The sequence below is a fragment of the Macaca nemestrina genome, chromosome 15, assembly GCF_043159975.1.
Source record: "Macaca nemestrina isolate mMacNem1 chromosome 15, mMacNem.hap1, whole genome shotgun sequence".
NCBI lineage: Eukaryota > Metazoa > Chordata > Mammalia > Primates > Cercopithecidae > Macaca > Macaca nemestrina.
In genome coordinates, this window is record NC_092139.1 from 19,035,019 (window position 1) to 19,050,047 (window position 15,029).

At 51.8% G+C, this 15,029-nt stretch overlaps 1 protein-coding gene across 1 annotated transcript; it reads left to right on the plus strand.

Annotated features, from left to right (window-relative positions):
• The first annotated feature begins 4,373 nt into the window (after positions 1-4,373).
• Positions 4,374-8,506, plus strand: LOC105496455 (troponin C2, fast skeletal type). The gene is made up of 6 exons (XM_011766882.3): positions 4,374-4,499; positions 6,901-6,952; positions 7,088-7,231; positions 7,320-7,434; positions 7,598-7,734; positions 8,341-8,506. Exons 1-6 carry the CDS (start codon positions 4,497-4,499, stop codon positions 8,370-8,372), a joined length of 483 nt encoding a protein of 160 aa, XP_011765184.1. The 5' UTR covers positions 4,374-4,496; the 3' UTR covers positions 8,373-8,506.
• Positions 8,507-15,029: the final 6,523 nt, after the last annotated feature.

Here is a 15,029-nt window from a genome sequence, read left to right on the forward strand (position 1 = left end):
TGGGGTTTCACCATGTTGGCCAGGCTAGTCTCGAACTCCTGACCTCAAATGATCTGCCTGCCTCAGCCTCCCAAAGTGCTGGGATTACAGACATGAGCCACCGGACCTGGCCTCTTTCAGAGACAGAGTCTCACTCTGTTGTGAGGCTGGAGTGCAGTGGTGCGATCATAGCTCACTGCAGCCTCAAACTCCTGGGCTCAAGTGATTCTCCCACCTCAGCCTCCCAAGCATCTGGGACTACAGATATGTGCCACTATGCCTGGCTAATATTTTATTTTTTGTAAAGGTGGGGTTGCATGTTGCCAAGACTGATCTTGAACTCCTGGCCTGAAGAGATCCTCCTACCTCTGCCTCCCAAAGTGCTGGGATTACAAGCATGAGCCACCATCCACCATTCTTTGTTTTATTTTAATTTTTTTATTGGAAGCAGGCTGGTATGTTGCCATGTTGCCCAGGCTGGTATCGAACTCCTGGGCTCAAGAGATCCACCTGCCTCAGCCTCCCAAAGTGCTAGGATTAAAAGTGTGAGCCACTGTCTCCATTTTTTTTTTTTTTTTTTTTTTTGAGACGGAGTCTTGCTCTGTTGCCCAGGCTGGAGTACAGTGGCCGGATCTCAGCTCACTGCAAGCTCTGCCTCCCGGGTTCAGGCCATTCTCCTGCCTCAGCCTCCCGAGTAGCTGGGACTACAGGCGCCCGCCGCCTCACCCGGCTAGTTTTTTGTATTTTTTTTTTTAGTAGAGACGGGGTTTCACCGTTTTAGCCAGGATGGTCTCGATCTCCTGACCTCGTGATCCGCCCGTCTCGGCCTCCCAAAGTGCTGGGATTACAGGCTTGAGCCACCGCGCCCGGCCCACTGTCCCCATTTTTAAACTCTGTATGGATCTCTCCTTACAGCCTCCCTGAGAAATGGTCATCTATCTCCTGCTTGGGTATATTCAGTGACAGGGAGCTCATTACCTCCTGAGGCTGCCTGTTCCCATTATTGTTCAACTATGACTATTAGGAAGTTCCCCCTTATATTGAACTAAATACCATCCAGTTCGGTTATTCTTATGTAGAATATAATATCTGTTGACCTCCTGCTACGTGGCAAATGCTAAGCACTGGGAAATGTGATGATCTGTAGAACATAGAATGGGTTGTGATCATAAGGCGTGCTCAGTGCTGTGATTGAGGAAACTACTGGAGATCACCTTGGACTCCCTGGCCATAGCGGGAGGAAGCATCCCCAAGGAAGTGATGTTAGAGCTGAGAAAGATGATAGGGGAAGTAGACAGATGAAGAGAGGAAAGATGGGAGTTTCTGGCAGAAAAAAAACAGCATGTGCAAAGGCCTGAAGGTTCATAAAAGGTGGTGTTTATGGTGAAACCCCGTCTCTACTAAAAAATACAAAAAACTAGCCGGGCGAGGTGGCGGGCGCCTGTAGTCCCAGCTACTCAGGAGGCTGAGACAGGAGAATGGCCCGAACCCGGGAGGCGGAGCTTGCAGTGAGCTGAGATCCGGCCACTGCACTCCAGCCTGGGCGACAGAGCGAGACTCCGTCTCAAAAAAAAAAAAAAAAAAAAAAAAAAGGTGGTGTTTAGAGCAGTCTTTTTTTTTTTTTTTTTTTTTTGAGATGCAGTCTCCCTCTGTCACCCAGGCTGGAGTGCAGTGGCATGACTGCAGTGGCTCACTGCAACCTTCACCTGCTGAGTTCAAGTGATTCTTCTGCCTCAGCCTCCTGAGTAGCTGGGACTACAGGTGCCCACCACCATGCCTGGCAGCAATTTTTTGTATTTTTAGTACAGACAGGGTTTCACCATGCTGGCCAGGATGGTCTCAAACTCCTGACCTCGTGATCCGCCAGCCTCGACCTCCCAAAATGCTGGGATTACAGGCATGAGCCACCGCGCCCAGCCTAGAGCAGTATTTTAAAGTCTGATCAGAGCAGACAGCAACACGATGTGGAGGGGAGGAGGAAGGAGATTAGAAGTGCCAGTGGGACCCTGCTTGGCCACATAAGCAATTTGGGACTTATCTATTCCCCTGAATAAACAAGAGAACAAAAGCTGGGCTCGGTGACTCACACCTGTAATCCCAGCACTTTAGGAGGCTGAGGTCAGGAGTTCGAGACCAGTCTGGCCAACATGATGAAACCTTTTTTTTTTTTTTTTGAGACGGAGTCTTGCTCTGTTGCCCAGGCTGGTGTGCAGTGGCTCAATCTCGGCTCACTGCAAGTTCCGCCTCCCGGGTTCACGCCATTCTCCTGCCTCAGCCTCCCGAGTAGCTGGGACTACAGGCGCCCACCACCATGCCCAGCTAATTTTTTGTATTTTTAGTAGAGACGGGGTTTCCCCATTTTAGCCAGGATGGTCTCGATCTCCTGACCTCGTGATCCACCCGCCTCGGCCTCCCAAAGTGGTGGAATTACAGGTGTGAGCCACCACGCCCGGCCGATGAAACCTTGTCTCTATGAAAAATACAAAAATTGGCCAAGTGTGGTGGCTCACACCTGTAATCCCAGTACTTTGGGAGGCCGAGGTGGGCGGATCACCTGAGGTCAGGAGTTTGAGACCAGCTTGACCAACATGGAGAAACCCTGTCTCTATTAAAAATACAAAATTAGCTGGGCATGGTGTCTCATGCCTGTAATTCCAGCTACTTGGGAGGCTGAGGCAGGAGAATCGCTTGAACCCAGGAGGCGGAGGTTGCAGTGAGCTGAGATGGCGCCACTGCACTCCAGCCTGGGTGACAGAGTGAGACTCTGTCTCAAAAGAAAAAAAAAAACAAAAACTAAATTGGAATCCCATGGGTCTCAGGCTTTGGCACTCTGCCTGCCTGGGGGAGGCCTTATTTAGCTTGGCCCAGCCCTGCCGAGCTCTCCTTGGGAATGTCTATATATAGGGGAAGGGGGCAGCCCAGTTGTCACTGTCCATCTGCATTCCTTGGTGTCCAGCCCCCATTTCCTGGCCCCAGAGCCTGCTATCGGTTGTCTTGGTGCTCTTTCTGTCGACGTAGTCACTGTCCACAAGTCTTGCCTACTCCCCAGTGCCCAGCCTTTACCTTGTGGATTCTCAGGGTGGGTTCCCTCTGGACTTGCTTTGCCCACCCCTTTACTCCCCAGATGACCAGATGTCTTCACTGAGCTCTAGGAAGGGGCCAGCTACCCCTTTACCACTTAAATAACCTTCCCTTGCCTACTCCTTACCCCAAAAAAGTGAATCCAAACACCCTTTCCATGGAGAAGGTAACTTTGAGAGAAGGATCTTTGCTTTCAATGATTATTTCTCCTCCAAATGCACATCCTCCTCTCCTCCATCCCTCCATACATTTTTCCATCTAGACAGGTCCCCCAAGGACTGTCTGTCCCAACTTCCTTCCAGTCGGGATTAATAATAAGAATCATCAACATGGGTGGGCATGGTGCCTCATGCCTGTAATTCTAGTACTTCGGGAGGCCAAGGATTCAAGGATGCCTTGAGCCTAGGAGTTCGAGACCAGCCTGGGCAACATGGTGAAACCCCATCTCTACAAAAAATACAAAAAAGGAAGACAAAAAAAGCCAGGGGTGGTGGCGCACTGCTAGTCCCAGCTACTCGGGAGGCTGAGGTGGGAGGATCACTTGAGCCCAGGAGATCGAGGCTGCAGTGAGCTATAATAGTACCACTGCACATCAGCCTTGGTGACAGAGTGAGTATAGACCTTTATGATTTACAAATCTCTGCAGTCAAATGGAGATAATAATAGTTGCTATCTCATAGGAGGAGCACTAGATGAGATCATGTTAAAATGCTTAGCACAGTGTGTGGCACATTGGGGGGGTTCAGTAAACAGTGGCCTAGCTGTCACTTTCCCCTCCTTCTATCCCCTGCCCCTTACCATGGTTCAAAGACAGGACATTCCTCTTGCCAAGCATCAACGCTGTGTACCCGGCACAAGCTAGGTGACTTATACCTGGGTTCCCATTTACCATGTTCTCTCTGTGAGGGAGACCCCACAGAGAGGTCCATTCCCACAGATGAAGAAATGACTCAGAGAGGCACTGCTACCTGCCCAAGGTCACACAGCTCGCAGAGGCTGGCCTTGGATCTTGGGTTTTGGACTTCAAGGCTTGTACTCTCCCCATTTTACCATGCTGCCTCACTCTTTACTACTCTGATAGTCCTTACCATCTTGGAGCTAGTGTGCTTCCTTGGTCGGGGGGACTCCAAGGCGGTGGAACAGGGCGGGACTTCCTCACAAGAATCTAGGACGTCAAGGCCTGCCACCTGCTTGGAGGCTTAAATTTCTCTGCAAGGGCCCTTGGCTAAATTAGGTAATGGGTTCAGACTGTGGGAGGGGTGGGGCTCGCCGACCCCAGGATCTGATTGGGCAGGGTCTCCAGTGCTGGGGAGCAGGGAGGTGGGAGGGGAGGGTGCCCCTACAAATCCCGGGGGCTAGAGCAGGCCAGGGCATCTTTGGGTGGCGGAGTGCAAAGGAGGCGACCTGCAGCAGAGGAGTCCTGGTCACCAGCAACCATGGTAAGGACAAGAGGGAACTTTGTGCCTTTACTTGCGGGAGCACTCTGGACCTCTTTCAGGCCAGACCTGAGTGCTTTGTGGGGCAGTAACTGGGATGTTTGAGGTTGGAGCATGGAGGTTCCTGGAACCCAGGTGTCTTAAAGGAAGGCCTTTGACTTTTCTTGAAAGGGGAGGGCTGGGATATTCCAGAGATTGATCCTCAAGGCTTGCTGACTGCCTCCTCACCTTCGGAAACTTCCAGCAGTGTCATTCGTAGACCTGTGAGGAGCTCTTAGCTTGTTTCCTTCACACAGTGGGGACTCTGAGGGGTCAGAGTGAGTCACCCAGCAGGCCAGTGGCAGGGGTGAGCCAGAAGCCTGGCAAACCCTCCTATCATCATGGAGAGAAGAAAGCCTCGTCCAGAAGACAGGAGGTGGGCAGGGTGTGGGGCCTGCTCAGATGCAGGGCTCTGGGAGCCCTGAGGATGATGGGAAGGGGCAGAAGATGACAGACCAGAGTTAGAGAGACTCTGCTCTCCTAGAGAGGGGTTCTGATTTGGAGCTGTTGTTTTCGTCTGAGATCCCCCTGCCCACTTCACTTCAAGGAGTAACTAGATCCCGGAGGCCAGCTGCTGTTGCCCATGCCTGACTAAAAATAGCCTGCCCTCCTGGCACAGGGAAAGAGGAGGAGAGGAAGGAGGGGGAGAAGGAGGAGGGCCGGCAGCCAGCCGGCTGAAGAGCTCCTTGGAAGCCTCACCCCGTCCTCACTGCCAGCCTCAATCCAAAGCCTCTGGCCCAGATGGCCTGGCTTGGGTATGACCTGGAAACCCCCGCAGATATCTCACTTTCAGGTCAAGGCCTCCATCACATTCGGCCCAACATGAGGGGCCTTTTCTCCAATGACTGAATCCTAAGAAGGAAGCTTACAGTCTCCGACTCTGCCAGTTCTCTGAGGGGCGGGATGATGTGTCCTCTGTCTCTTCTTGGTGGTCCCAGTGCCTGATCTGCGGCCTGACGTGCAGCAAGTACTCAATAACTTTGTGTTGCATTATTATTTATTTGAGAACAAACATTTTATTGAGCAACAATTAAAGTACCGGGCACCACTAGGAGCTACAGAAAACTGGAAAATAGTGCTGGAATGGTGCTAGCCTTTACAAAACCCTTTCACACCCCTGATATCTCATCCCTGAAAAGCTACAGAGAAAAGATGAATGCATGCTAAGTGACTTGCCTAAGGTCACTGGGGGGTTCCTGACTTGGCCTTCAATTGACAAGTGAGAAGGCCTTGGGCTTAATTTGTTGTCTCCTCTCTTTTTCTCAAAACTGGGGTCACAGGCCACATGTGGTGGCTCACGCCTGTAATCCCATCACTTTGGGAAGCCGAGGCGGGCAGATCACTTAAGGTCGGGAGTTCAAGACCAGCCTGACCAACATGGAGAAACCTCATCTCTACTAAAAATACAAAATTAGCTGGGCATTGTGGTACATGCCTGTAATCCCAGCTACTCGGGAGGCTGAGGGAGAAGAATCGCTTGAACCTGGGAGGCGGGGGTTGCAGTTGTGGTGAGCTGAGATTGTGCCATTGCACTGCAGCCTGGGCAACAAGAGCAAAACTCTGTCTCAAAAACAAAACAAAACAAACAAAAAAACTGGGGTCAGGCCAGCCATGGTGGCTCATGCCTGTAATCCCAACACTTTGGGAAGCCAAGGTGGGTGGATCACCTGAAGTCAGGAGTTCAAGACCAACCTGGCCAACATGGTGAAACCCCGTCTCTACTAAAAATACAAAAATTAGCCGGGCGTGTTGGCGCATGCCTGTAATCCCAGCTACTTGGGAGGCTGAGGGAGGAGAATCGCTTGAACCCAGGAGGTGGAGGTTGCAGTAAGCCGAGATCATGCCATTGTACTCCAGCCTGGGCGACAGGGTGAGACTCTGTCACAAAAACAAAAAACAAAAACAAAAACTGGGGTCAGAAGCTGGGCACAGTAACTCAAGCCTGTAGTCCTAGCAATTTGGGAGGCTGTGGTGAGAGGATCACTCGAGCCCAGAAGTTCAAAACAAGCCTGTGTAATATAGTGGGACTCTGTCTCTACAAAAACTTAAAAAATAGTCAGGCATGGTGTGCACTATAGTCCCAGCTACTCAGGAGGCTGAGGCGGGACGACTGCTTGAGCCTAGGAGGTTAAGGCTGCAGTGAGCTATGATCACACTACTGCACTCCAGCCTGTGTGACAGAGCAAGGCAAAACAAAACTGTGATTGGGTGCTGTGCGGGCACACAATTATGTGGCAAGTTTGAAGTTGTTCTTTTGGAGGACCAAGAAGCGCTGAGAGAGTGAGGGTTGGGAAGAATGGGGTTCAGGTGTGCAACTGCCCTGGGGCTGCCTCTTCAGCTCAGACTTTCTCTGTGTCTCCTGCAGACGGACCAGCAGGCTGAGGCCAGGTCCTACCTCAGCGAGGAGATGATCGCTGGTGAGTGAGGCCAGCAGGCTGGGGGCTGGGTGGATGTATGCTGGGGACATGTTGGCCTCTGGGCAGGGTTGGGGGGGTAGATGTGAGGCTGACAGTCCAGCTGGCCTCACCTCTGCCCTCTGCCCTCCCGTGCAGAGTTCAAGGCTGCCTTTGACATGTTTGATGCTGATGGTGGTGGGGACATCAGCGTCAAGGAGTTGGGCACGGTGATGAGGATGCTGGGCCAGACACCCACCAAGGAGGAGCTGGACGCCATCATCGAGGAGGTGGATGAGGACGGTGAGTGGGTGTCCCTCGGAGGCAGGGGATGGTGGGGAAAGGCGGCAGTGGCTGGGCTCAGGCTCAGTCCACCACCTGCTCCCCGCAGGCAGCGGCACCATCGACTTCGAGGAGTTCTTGGTCATGATGGTGCGCCAGATGAAAGAGGACGCGAAGGGGAAGAGCGAGGAGGAGCTGGCCGAGTGCTTCCGCATCTTCGACAGGTGCGCTGGGGGCCTGGGAGCCGAGGGAGGGGCTGAGCAGTCAGAGCCTGCCGGCAGCGCTGGAGGGTTCCCCGGGTTGGGGGTGCGGAAGCAGGGCGTCGAGTGTGGTGGCCAGGGCAGCTCGCCCTGGCCCTAAGCTCTGCCCTGACCCTTGGACCTGAAGGAATGCAGATGGCTACATCGACCCGGAGGAGCTGGCTGAGATTTTCAGGGCCTCTGGGGAGCACGTGACGGACGAGGAGATCGAATCTCTGATGAAAGACGGAGACAAGAACAATGACGGCCGCATTGACTTCGACGGTGAGGGAGGGCCACGGGAGCTTGGGAAGAGTGGGTGGGAGCCACAGGGGATGGCGAGCACTGGTGCCTGGCTCCCGTGCAGTGTCTTTGGCCTTGTGGGCTGGGCAGGGCATAACTTCAAAAGTTCCCCTAGTCTCCTGGGGGCGGGTATAGAAGCACCCACGACTCTGTGCAGTTTATCAATTAATGACCAGGCAGTGGGGGCGTGGTGGCTCAGGACTGTAAAATCCTGGAACTTTGGGAGGATGAAGCGGGAGGATTGCTTGAGGCCAGGAGTTCGAGACCATCCTGGGCAACATAGTGAGACCCTGTCTTTACAACAAATAAAATAAAAAGGCGGGCGTGGTGGTATGTGCCTGTGGTCACAGTTGCTCCAGGGGCTTAGGTGGGAGGATTGCTTGAGCCCAGGAGATTGAGGCTGCAATGAGCTATGATTGTGCCACTGCACTCTAGCCTGGGCAACAGACCTTGGCGACCTTGGCGACAGAGCGAGACTGTGTCTCAACAAAAACAAAAAAAAGTCATCCCCTCTGTGTGGCTGGAGCCCTGGCCTGGCCTCTGCGTCCCCAGTGGGACCCCTGACCCTCTCCCTCTCCTTTCCCACAGAGTTCCTGAAGATGATGGAGGGCGTGCAGTAAGGAGTGGTCAGTCGCCTCCACCAAGATCACGTGTCCCTAGGATGTGGGAGACTCCGCCCTGCCGGGTCCCCACCAGGGAGGCACGGCCCCTTGTGGGTCTTTGTCTGCAAGGAATAAAAGCAAATGTTCCAAAACTCGTGGCCTGAATGGGGGGAAAGCTGGGAACAGTGGGTCTCAAAGGTTGCGGTCCAGGGCGCCATCCCAGCTGGCACCACCTGGAGCACCCTCAGGGATCCCGGGAGAGGCTGTCGGAGCTGCGGGATGTAGGAGCAGCGAGATGCGGAAGGGAGCTGGGCCCTGGAGCCCGAGGCAGGCTCTGCGGGTTCACGGCTGGCTCCCGACAGCTGGCGCTAGGTGTGCGCAGCTTGACGGACGGGGCAGTGGTGGCTCCAGGAGGCTGCAGGGGCTTGGAGTTGAGTCAGGGTGAGCCGGCAGACTGCGGAGGGAGGGGTCCCGGGACTGCAGGTAGGGTGAGGGGGTGGGAGAGGCTAGAACCCTGGGGAGCTGGGAAGCTCCCTCACTTCCCCACCGTCCTTCTTTTCTGGAATGTTGGCATCTTAGATGTTGTCATAGCTGCCACCTTCTGCAGGCTCCCTAGCTGGGGAGAGGGGGAGTAGGTGCCCATCCATGCCAGGTAGCATTGTTTCTGCTTGACCTTTTACTTCCTCTTTTCTTCCAAGTGCTTAATCCTCGCTTTGTACTGGTGGTGGTAGGGGAGGGTGGAGGCACTCACCAAGGAGATTCTGATCTCATCATTTGACCCCAGATCTCTGCCTCCACCCGGTCTCAGCCAGTGCACTCTACAGAGGGCCATCAGCACCAGTGAGCTAAAGTATCTGACCTGGCCACTGCCCCATTGAAAGTAGTTCAGTGCTCCTCACTGCTTCTAGAATGAGATCCAAATTCCTTCCCTTCCTCCCTCTCTTTCTTTTTTTTTTTTTTTTTGAGACGGAGTCTCGCTCTGTCGCCCGGGCTGGAGTGCAGTGGCGCGATCTCGGCTCACTGCAAGCTCCGCCTCCCAGGTTCACGCCATTCTCCTGCCTCAGCCTCCCGAGTAGCTGGGACTACAGGCGCCCGCCGCCTCGCCCGGCTAATTTTTTGCATTTTTAGTAGAGATGGGGTTTCACCGTGTTAGCCAGGATGGTCTCGATCTCCTGACCTCGTGATCCGCCCACCTCGGCCTCCCAAAGTGCTGGGATTACAGGCGTGAGCCACCGCCCCCGGCCCCTCTCTTTCTTTCCACAGCCACACTGGGCAATTTATTCCTGATATGGACCTGGAGTACATTTTCAAGCCCTTGGTACTTTGCACATGTTGTTTGCCCTCCCTGGAATGCCCTTGTCTTTCTTATAAGCTGGCAGATTCTTCAACCTACAAGACCCAGCTCAGATACCATCTCTTCCCTTGAACCCTCCCCTCACTGGCTATTTGCTGCTGTAGTGATTTGTATACAACAGGTATCAGATCACAGCTAATTAAGTGTAGGGGGTAGTTTAGCTTTAGAGACAGAATGCCTGAGTGTGAGTGCTCACTGCCTGTGACAAACTAAACCACTCTGTGCCTCAGTTTTCTCACCTGTAAAATGGGGATAATGATAGTACACACAGGGTTGTGAGAAGTTAGTGTGTGCAAAGTGCTTATAGCAGTGCCTGGCACATAGCAAGCATTTTTTTTTTTTCTTTTTAACAGAGTTTTGCTCTTGTCACCCAGGCTGGGGTGCAGTGGCACAATCTTGGTTCACTGCAACCTCCACCTCCTGGGTTCAAGTGATTCTCCTGCCTTAGCCTCTTGAATAGCTCGGATTACATGCGCCCACCACCATGCCTGGCTAATTTTTGTATTTTTAGTAGAGACCAGGTTTCGCCATGTTGGCCAGGCTGGTCTTGAGCTCCTGACCTCAGGTGATCTGCCTGCCTCAGCCTCCCAAAGTGCTGGGATTACAGACATGAGCCACCATGCCTGGCCTGTTTTTTTCGCCTCCTGGGTTCACGCCATTCTCCTGCCTCAGCCTCCCGAGTAACCAGGACTACAAGGCACCTGCCACCACGCCCGGCTAATTTTTTTTGTATTTTTAGTAGAGTCGAGGTTTCACCGTGTTAGCCAGGATGGTCTTGATCTCCTGACCTCGTGATCCACCCTCCTTGGCCTCCCAAAGTGCTGGGATTACAGGCTTAAGCCAACTCGCCCAGCCCTGTTTTGTTTTTTAAATGAGACGGGTCTCGCTCTGTTGCCCAGGCTGGAGTACAGTAGGTGATCACAGCTCACTGCAGCCTTGACCTCCTGGGCTCAAGCGATCCTCCTGTCTCAGCCTCCTGAGTAGCTGGGACTACAAATGGGTGACCCCCCACTAGTTTTTGTTATTTTTAGCAGAGATGGAATCTCACTATGTTACCCAGGCTGGTCTCAAACTCCTGAGCTCAAAGAATCCTCTCACTTTGGCCTCCCAAAATGTTGGGGTTATAGGCATGAGCCACCAAGCCCAGCCTCTATTGTCACCTTGCTCATTGCTTTAGTTCTTTCTCTCCATCTGTCTTTTTCTCTTCTTCCTCTTTTGTCCTATTCATGTTTTTCTGTTTTTATTTACAGCCAGGATCAGTGCTGGGGTTTGGTAAACATTACTATTTACTGAGTGCCTACTGTATACTGTGCCTTATGGACATTGTCTCATTCACTCACATAACATCCCTAGAGGCAGATGTTGCTTTCTCCACTTTACAGTTGGAAAACTAAGGCCGAGGGAGGTGAAGTACACAGGCACCCAGATCATAACCTAGGTAGTATCGCCGTGCACTATGTGGTTTGCACAGGAGCAAGGCTCTTAACTCCGATGCCATCTACCTGTTATTGGTTCTACCTGAATATCTTTTTTTTTTTTTGAATTATATACATATTTTAAAATAGAGATGGAGGCCGGGTGCCATGGCTCACACCTGTAATCCCAGCACTTTGGGAGGCCGAGGCAGGCGGATCACTTGAGGTCAGGAGTTTGAGACCAGCCTGGCCAACATGAAAAAACCTCCTCTCTACTAAAAATATAAAAATTAGCCAGACACACGCCTGTAATCTTAGCTACTTGGGAGGCTGAGGCAGGAGAATTGCTGGAACCCAAGAGGTGGAGGTTGCGGTGAGCCAAGACTGCGCCACTACACTCCAGCCTGGGTGACAGAGTGAGACTCTGTCTTAAAAAATAACATAGGCCGGGCGTGGTGGCTCATGCCTGTAATCCCAGCACTTTGGGAGGCCAAAGCGGGTGGATCATCTGAGGTTGGGAGTTTGAGACCAGCCTGACCAACATGGAGAAACCCCGTCCCTACTAAAAATACAAAATTAGCCGGGCGTGGTAGCGCATGCCTGTAATTCCAGCTACTTGGGAGGCTGAGGCAGGAGAATCACTTGAACCCAGGAGCCAGAGGTTGCAGTGAACCGAGATTGCACCATTGCACTCCAGCCTGGGCAACAAGAGTGAAACTCCATCTCAAAAAATACATAAAAACAAATCTGATCATGTCACTGCCCTGCTTAAGGCTTCATTAGCTTGCTCTTGCCTCAAGATAAAGTCCAAGTTTTTTTTTTTTTAAGAAACTGAATCTCCCTGTCACACAGGCTGAAGTGCAGGGGCACAATCATAGCTCACTGAGGCCTTGAACTCCTAGGCGCAAGGGATCCTCCCCCAGCCCCTAGTTATTTTTTGTAGAGATGGGGTCTCACTTTGTTACCCAGGCTAGCCCAAGTATCTTAATATGGCCTTCCAGCCTATCATGACCTGATGTCTATGTGACTTCCCCATCCTTTACTCTTCTTTTTTTTTTTTTTTTTTTTGAGACAGAGTTTTGAGTTTTGTGTTTGTCAGCCAGGCTGGAGAGCAGTGGCGTGATCTCAGCTCACTGCAACCGCTGCCTCCCAAGTTCAAGCAGTTCTCCCACCTCAGCCTCCCAAGTAGTTGGGACTACAGGCGCCACATGCCCGGCTAATTTTTATGTTTTTAAGAGACGAGGTTTCACCATGTTGGCAAGGGTGGTCTTGAACTCCTGAGCTCAGCTAATCCGCCTGCCTTGGACTTGCAAAATGCTGGGATTATAAGCATGAGCCACCACTCTCAGCTGTGTATTCCTCTCCTTACATACTCCTGAACTTGCTATCCAAGGAATGTGCATCTCCCTCAGGTCTCAATTCCCTTCTCCAAAAACCTTTCCTTGACCCTCCTATTCTATTGGGTGCTCCACCTATGAACTTTCCTGGCTATATGTGAGTTCAGCACCCAACCTTTATTGAGTGCTTACTATCTACCAGGCATTGTTCTAAGGTCCTTCCACTGTCTTATGAGGTAGGTGCTAGTATTTTCATTTTACCGAGAGGTTAAATGTAACTGTCTACATGTTTACGGGCAAATGGAGGCGGAGCCAGGATCCTGAAACAGTTCTGCTTACCTGGTCTGAGCCTTTTTTTCTTTTGGAGGTGGAGTCTTGCTCTCGTTGCCGACTGGAGTGCAATGGGTGATTTGGCTCACAGCAATCTCCGCCTCCCAGCTTCAAGCGATTCTCCTGCCTCAGCCTCCTGAGTAGCTGGGATTACAGGCACTCGCCACCATGCCTGGCCGATTTTTTGTATTTTTAGTAGAAACAGGGTTTCATCATTTTGGCCAGGCTGGTCTCAAACTCCTGACCTCAGGTGATCCACCCACTGCAGCCTCCCAAAGTGCTGGGATTACAGGCATGAGCCACCATGACCAGACTGGTCTGAGCTCTTAATCACTGGGCTGTATGGCACTTATTCCCCAGTCCCCCAAGCAGAGGGCCTTTATCTTGCAGGAATTCAATAAAATGGGAATCATAATAATCAGAAATTCAAATACTTCCTGACCAGGCTTTTTTTTGTTGCAAGTGCCAGAAATCTAAATAAAACGGACTTAAACCAAAAAGGGATTTGTTGGTTCATTGAACTGGGATGGCAAAGCATGAACTGGAGGCCAGAGTCTCAGCTAATGTCGTCTCTCCAGCTCCCAGCTCTTGGTCTCTGCTTAGTTTTCTTCTGTCTGCAGCGGGGCTCCCCCAGCAGCTGAGACCGATTCCCTTCTCTTTCAGCAACCTCATTAGTAAAATAACTTTACTCTCTCTCAGTGATTAATTTCAGAGAACACCAATTGAATCTGAACTACAGTTTAGACCTGTGACTGGCCTAGGGCAGGCCATGTGGCCATCTAGGGTACCAAACACCATGACCAAGGACCACATGGCAGACAAAAACACATCCACCACAGTTAGCATTTGAAACATTTCTTTCAGAGATAAGGTCTTACTCTGCTGCCTAGGCTGGAGTGCAGTGGTACAATCACAGCTTACTATAACCTTGAATTTCTGGCCCCAAGTGATCCTCCAATCTTGGCCTCCCAAGATCTTGAGATTGCTGATGTGAACCACCAAGCCCGGCCAGCATTTATTTTTCTTTTAAAATTTATTATTTGAGATGGGGGTCTCACTGTGTTGCCCAGGCTGGTCTTGAATTCTTAAGTTCAAGCAATCCTCCTGCCTCCGCCTCCCAAAGTGCTAGGATTACAGGCAGCGAGCCACCACACCCGGCCCTGGCCAGCATTTGTTGACTAATTTAGTGCCAGGCTCTGAGCTCTGGTTTTCTCCAGTATCCGCTAACCTAGTGATTTTCAACCCTGGGAGACCTTCAGAACCTGGAGGGCAGTTTGGGGTCAAGAATTAGCCTAACAAGTTCCAGGTGCTGCTGGTGCTGCTGGAAGGACCACATTCTAAGAACATTGCTCTAAATTTTGTTCTTAACTAGACCACAGCAATGACATCACTTGGAAACTATTTAGAAACCAAAATAAATAAACAGACTGGATCTTAGGCTCCACTTCACACCTACCGAAAATATTTTAATTTTACAAGATCCCAAGTGTATTTGTATGCATGTTAGATTAAGAAAAAACCCAAGAGGAGAGACCTAAGAGCACAACTGTAGACATGAAGGGACCTAACTTCCAATCCCAACCCCTCCCCGCTTCAGGCTTGCACAACCAACCGGCTGCTAACAGACCTGAAGGAGTTGGGTGCAAGGCTGGAGCACATCTGGGTGCTGCTTATCTACTTTGGAGATCTTCCTGAAGGGCTTTGCGGGGGGTGGGGAGAAGGGGCTATCACTTCAACCTACTCTTCCACCTGCCGACCCTTGCGGGGACCCAGCTGGTCAGCAGGGGTTTCCTCCTAGGGGCTCAGAGGCTGGAGACTTCATCAGGCCAGGGAAACGAGGCAGCCCAAGGGGCTGGGGGCTTGCTGGGGGATATACAGCAGGAGGTGACTGTGCCCCCTTGGAGGTGGAGCTCCACAGGGGATTTGGGCTAGAGTCTGGAGACCAGAGCTCAGACCTGAGAGTCCTCCAAAGGAAGGGGCTTTTTCCTGGCTGTCTCCCCAGGCCCTGGACCTGCTTAGGGTGACCTGAGCATTCTTCAGGACAGAACATGGGGTGGCTGTGTGGTGGGATCCTCCCCAACACACACGCTTGTTCCTTCTACAGCTATAGGAGGTTTCAGCGTAAGGTCTGGCTCAGCCTCATCTGCAACACAGCTGAGGGAACTCCAACATTCAGTAACATTGCTGGTACACATCACCGACTCCATAGACAGGAAGTATCATTGTGACACTCATTTTA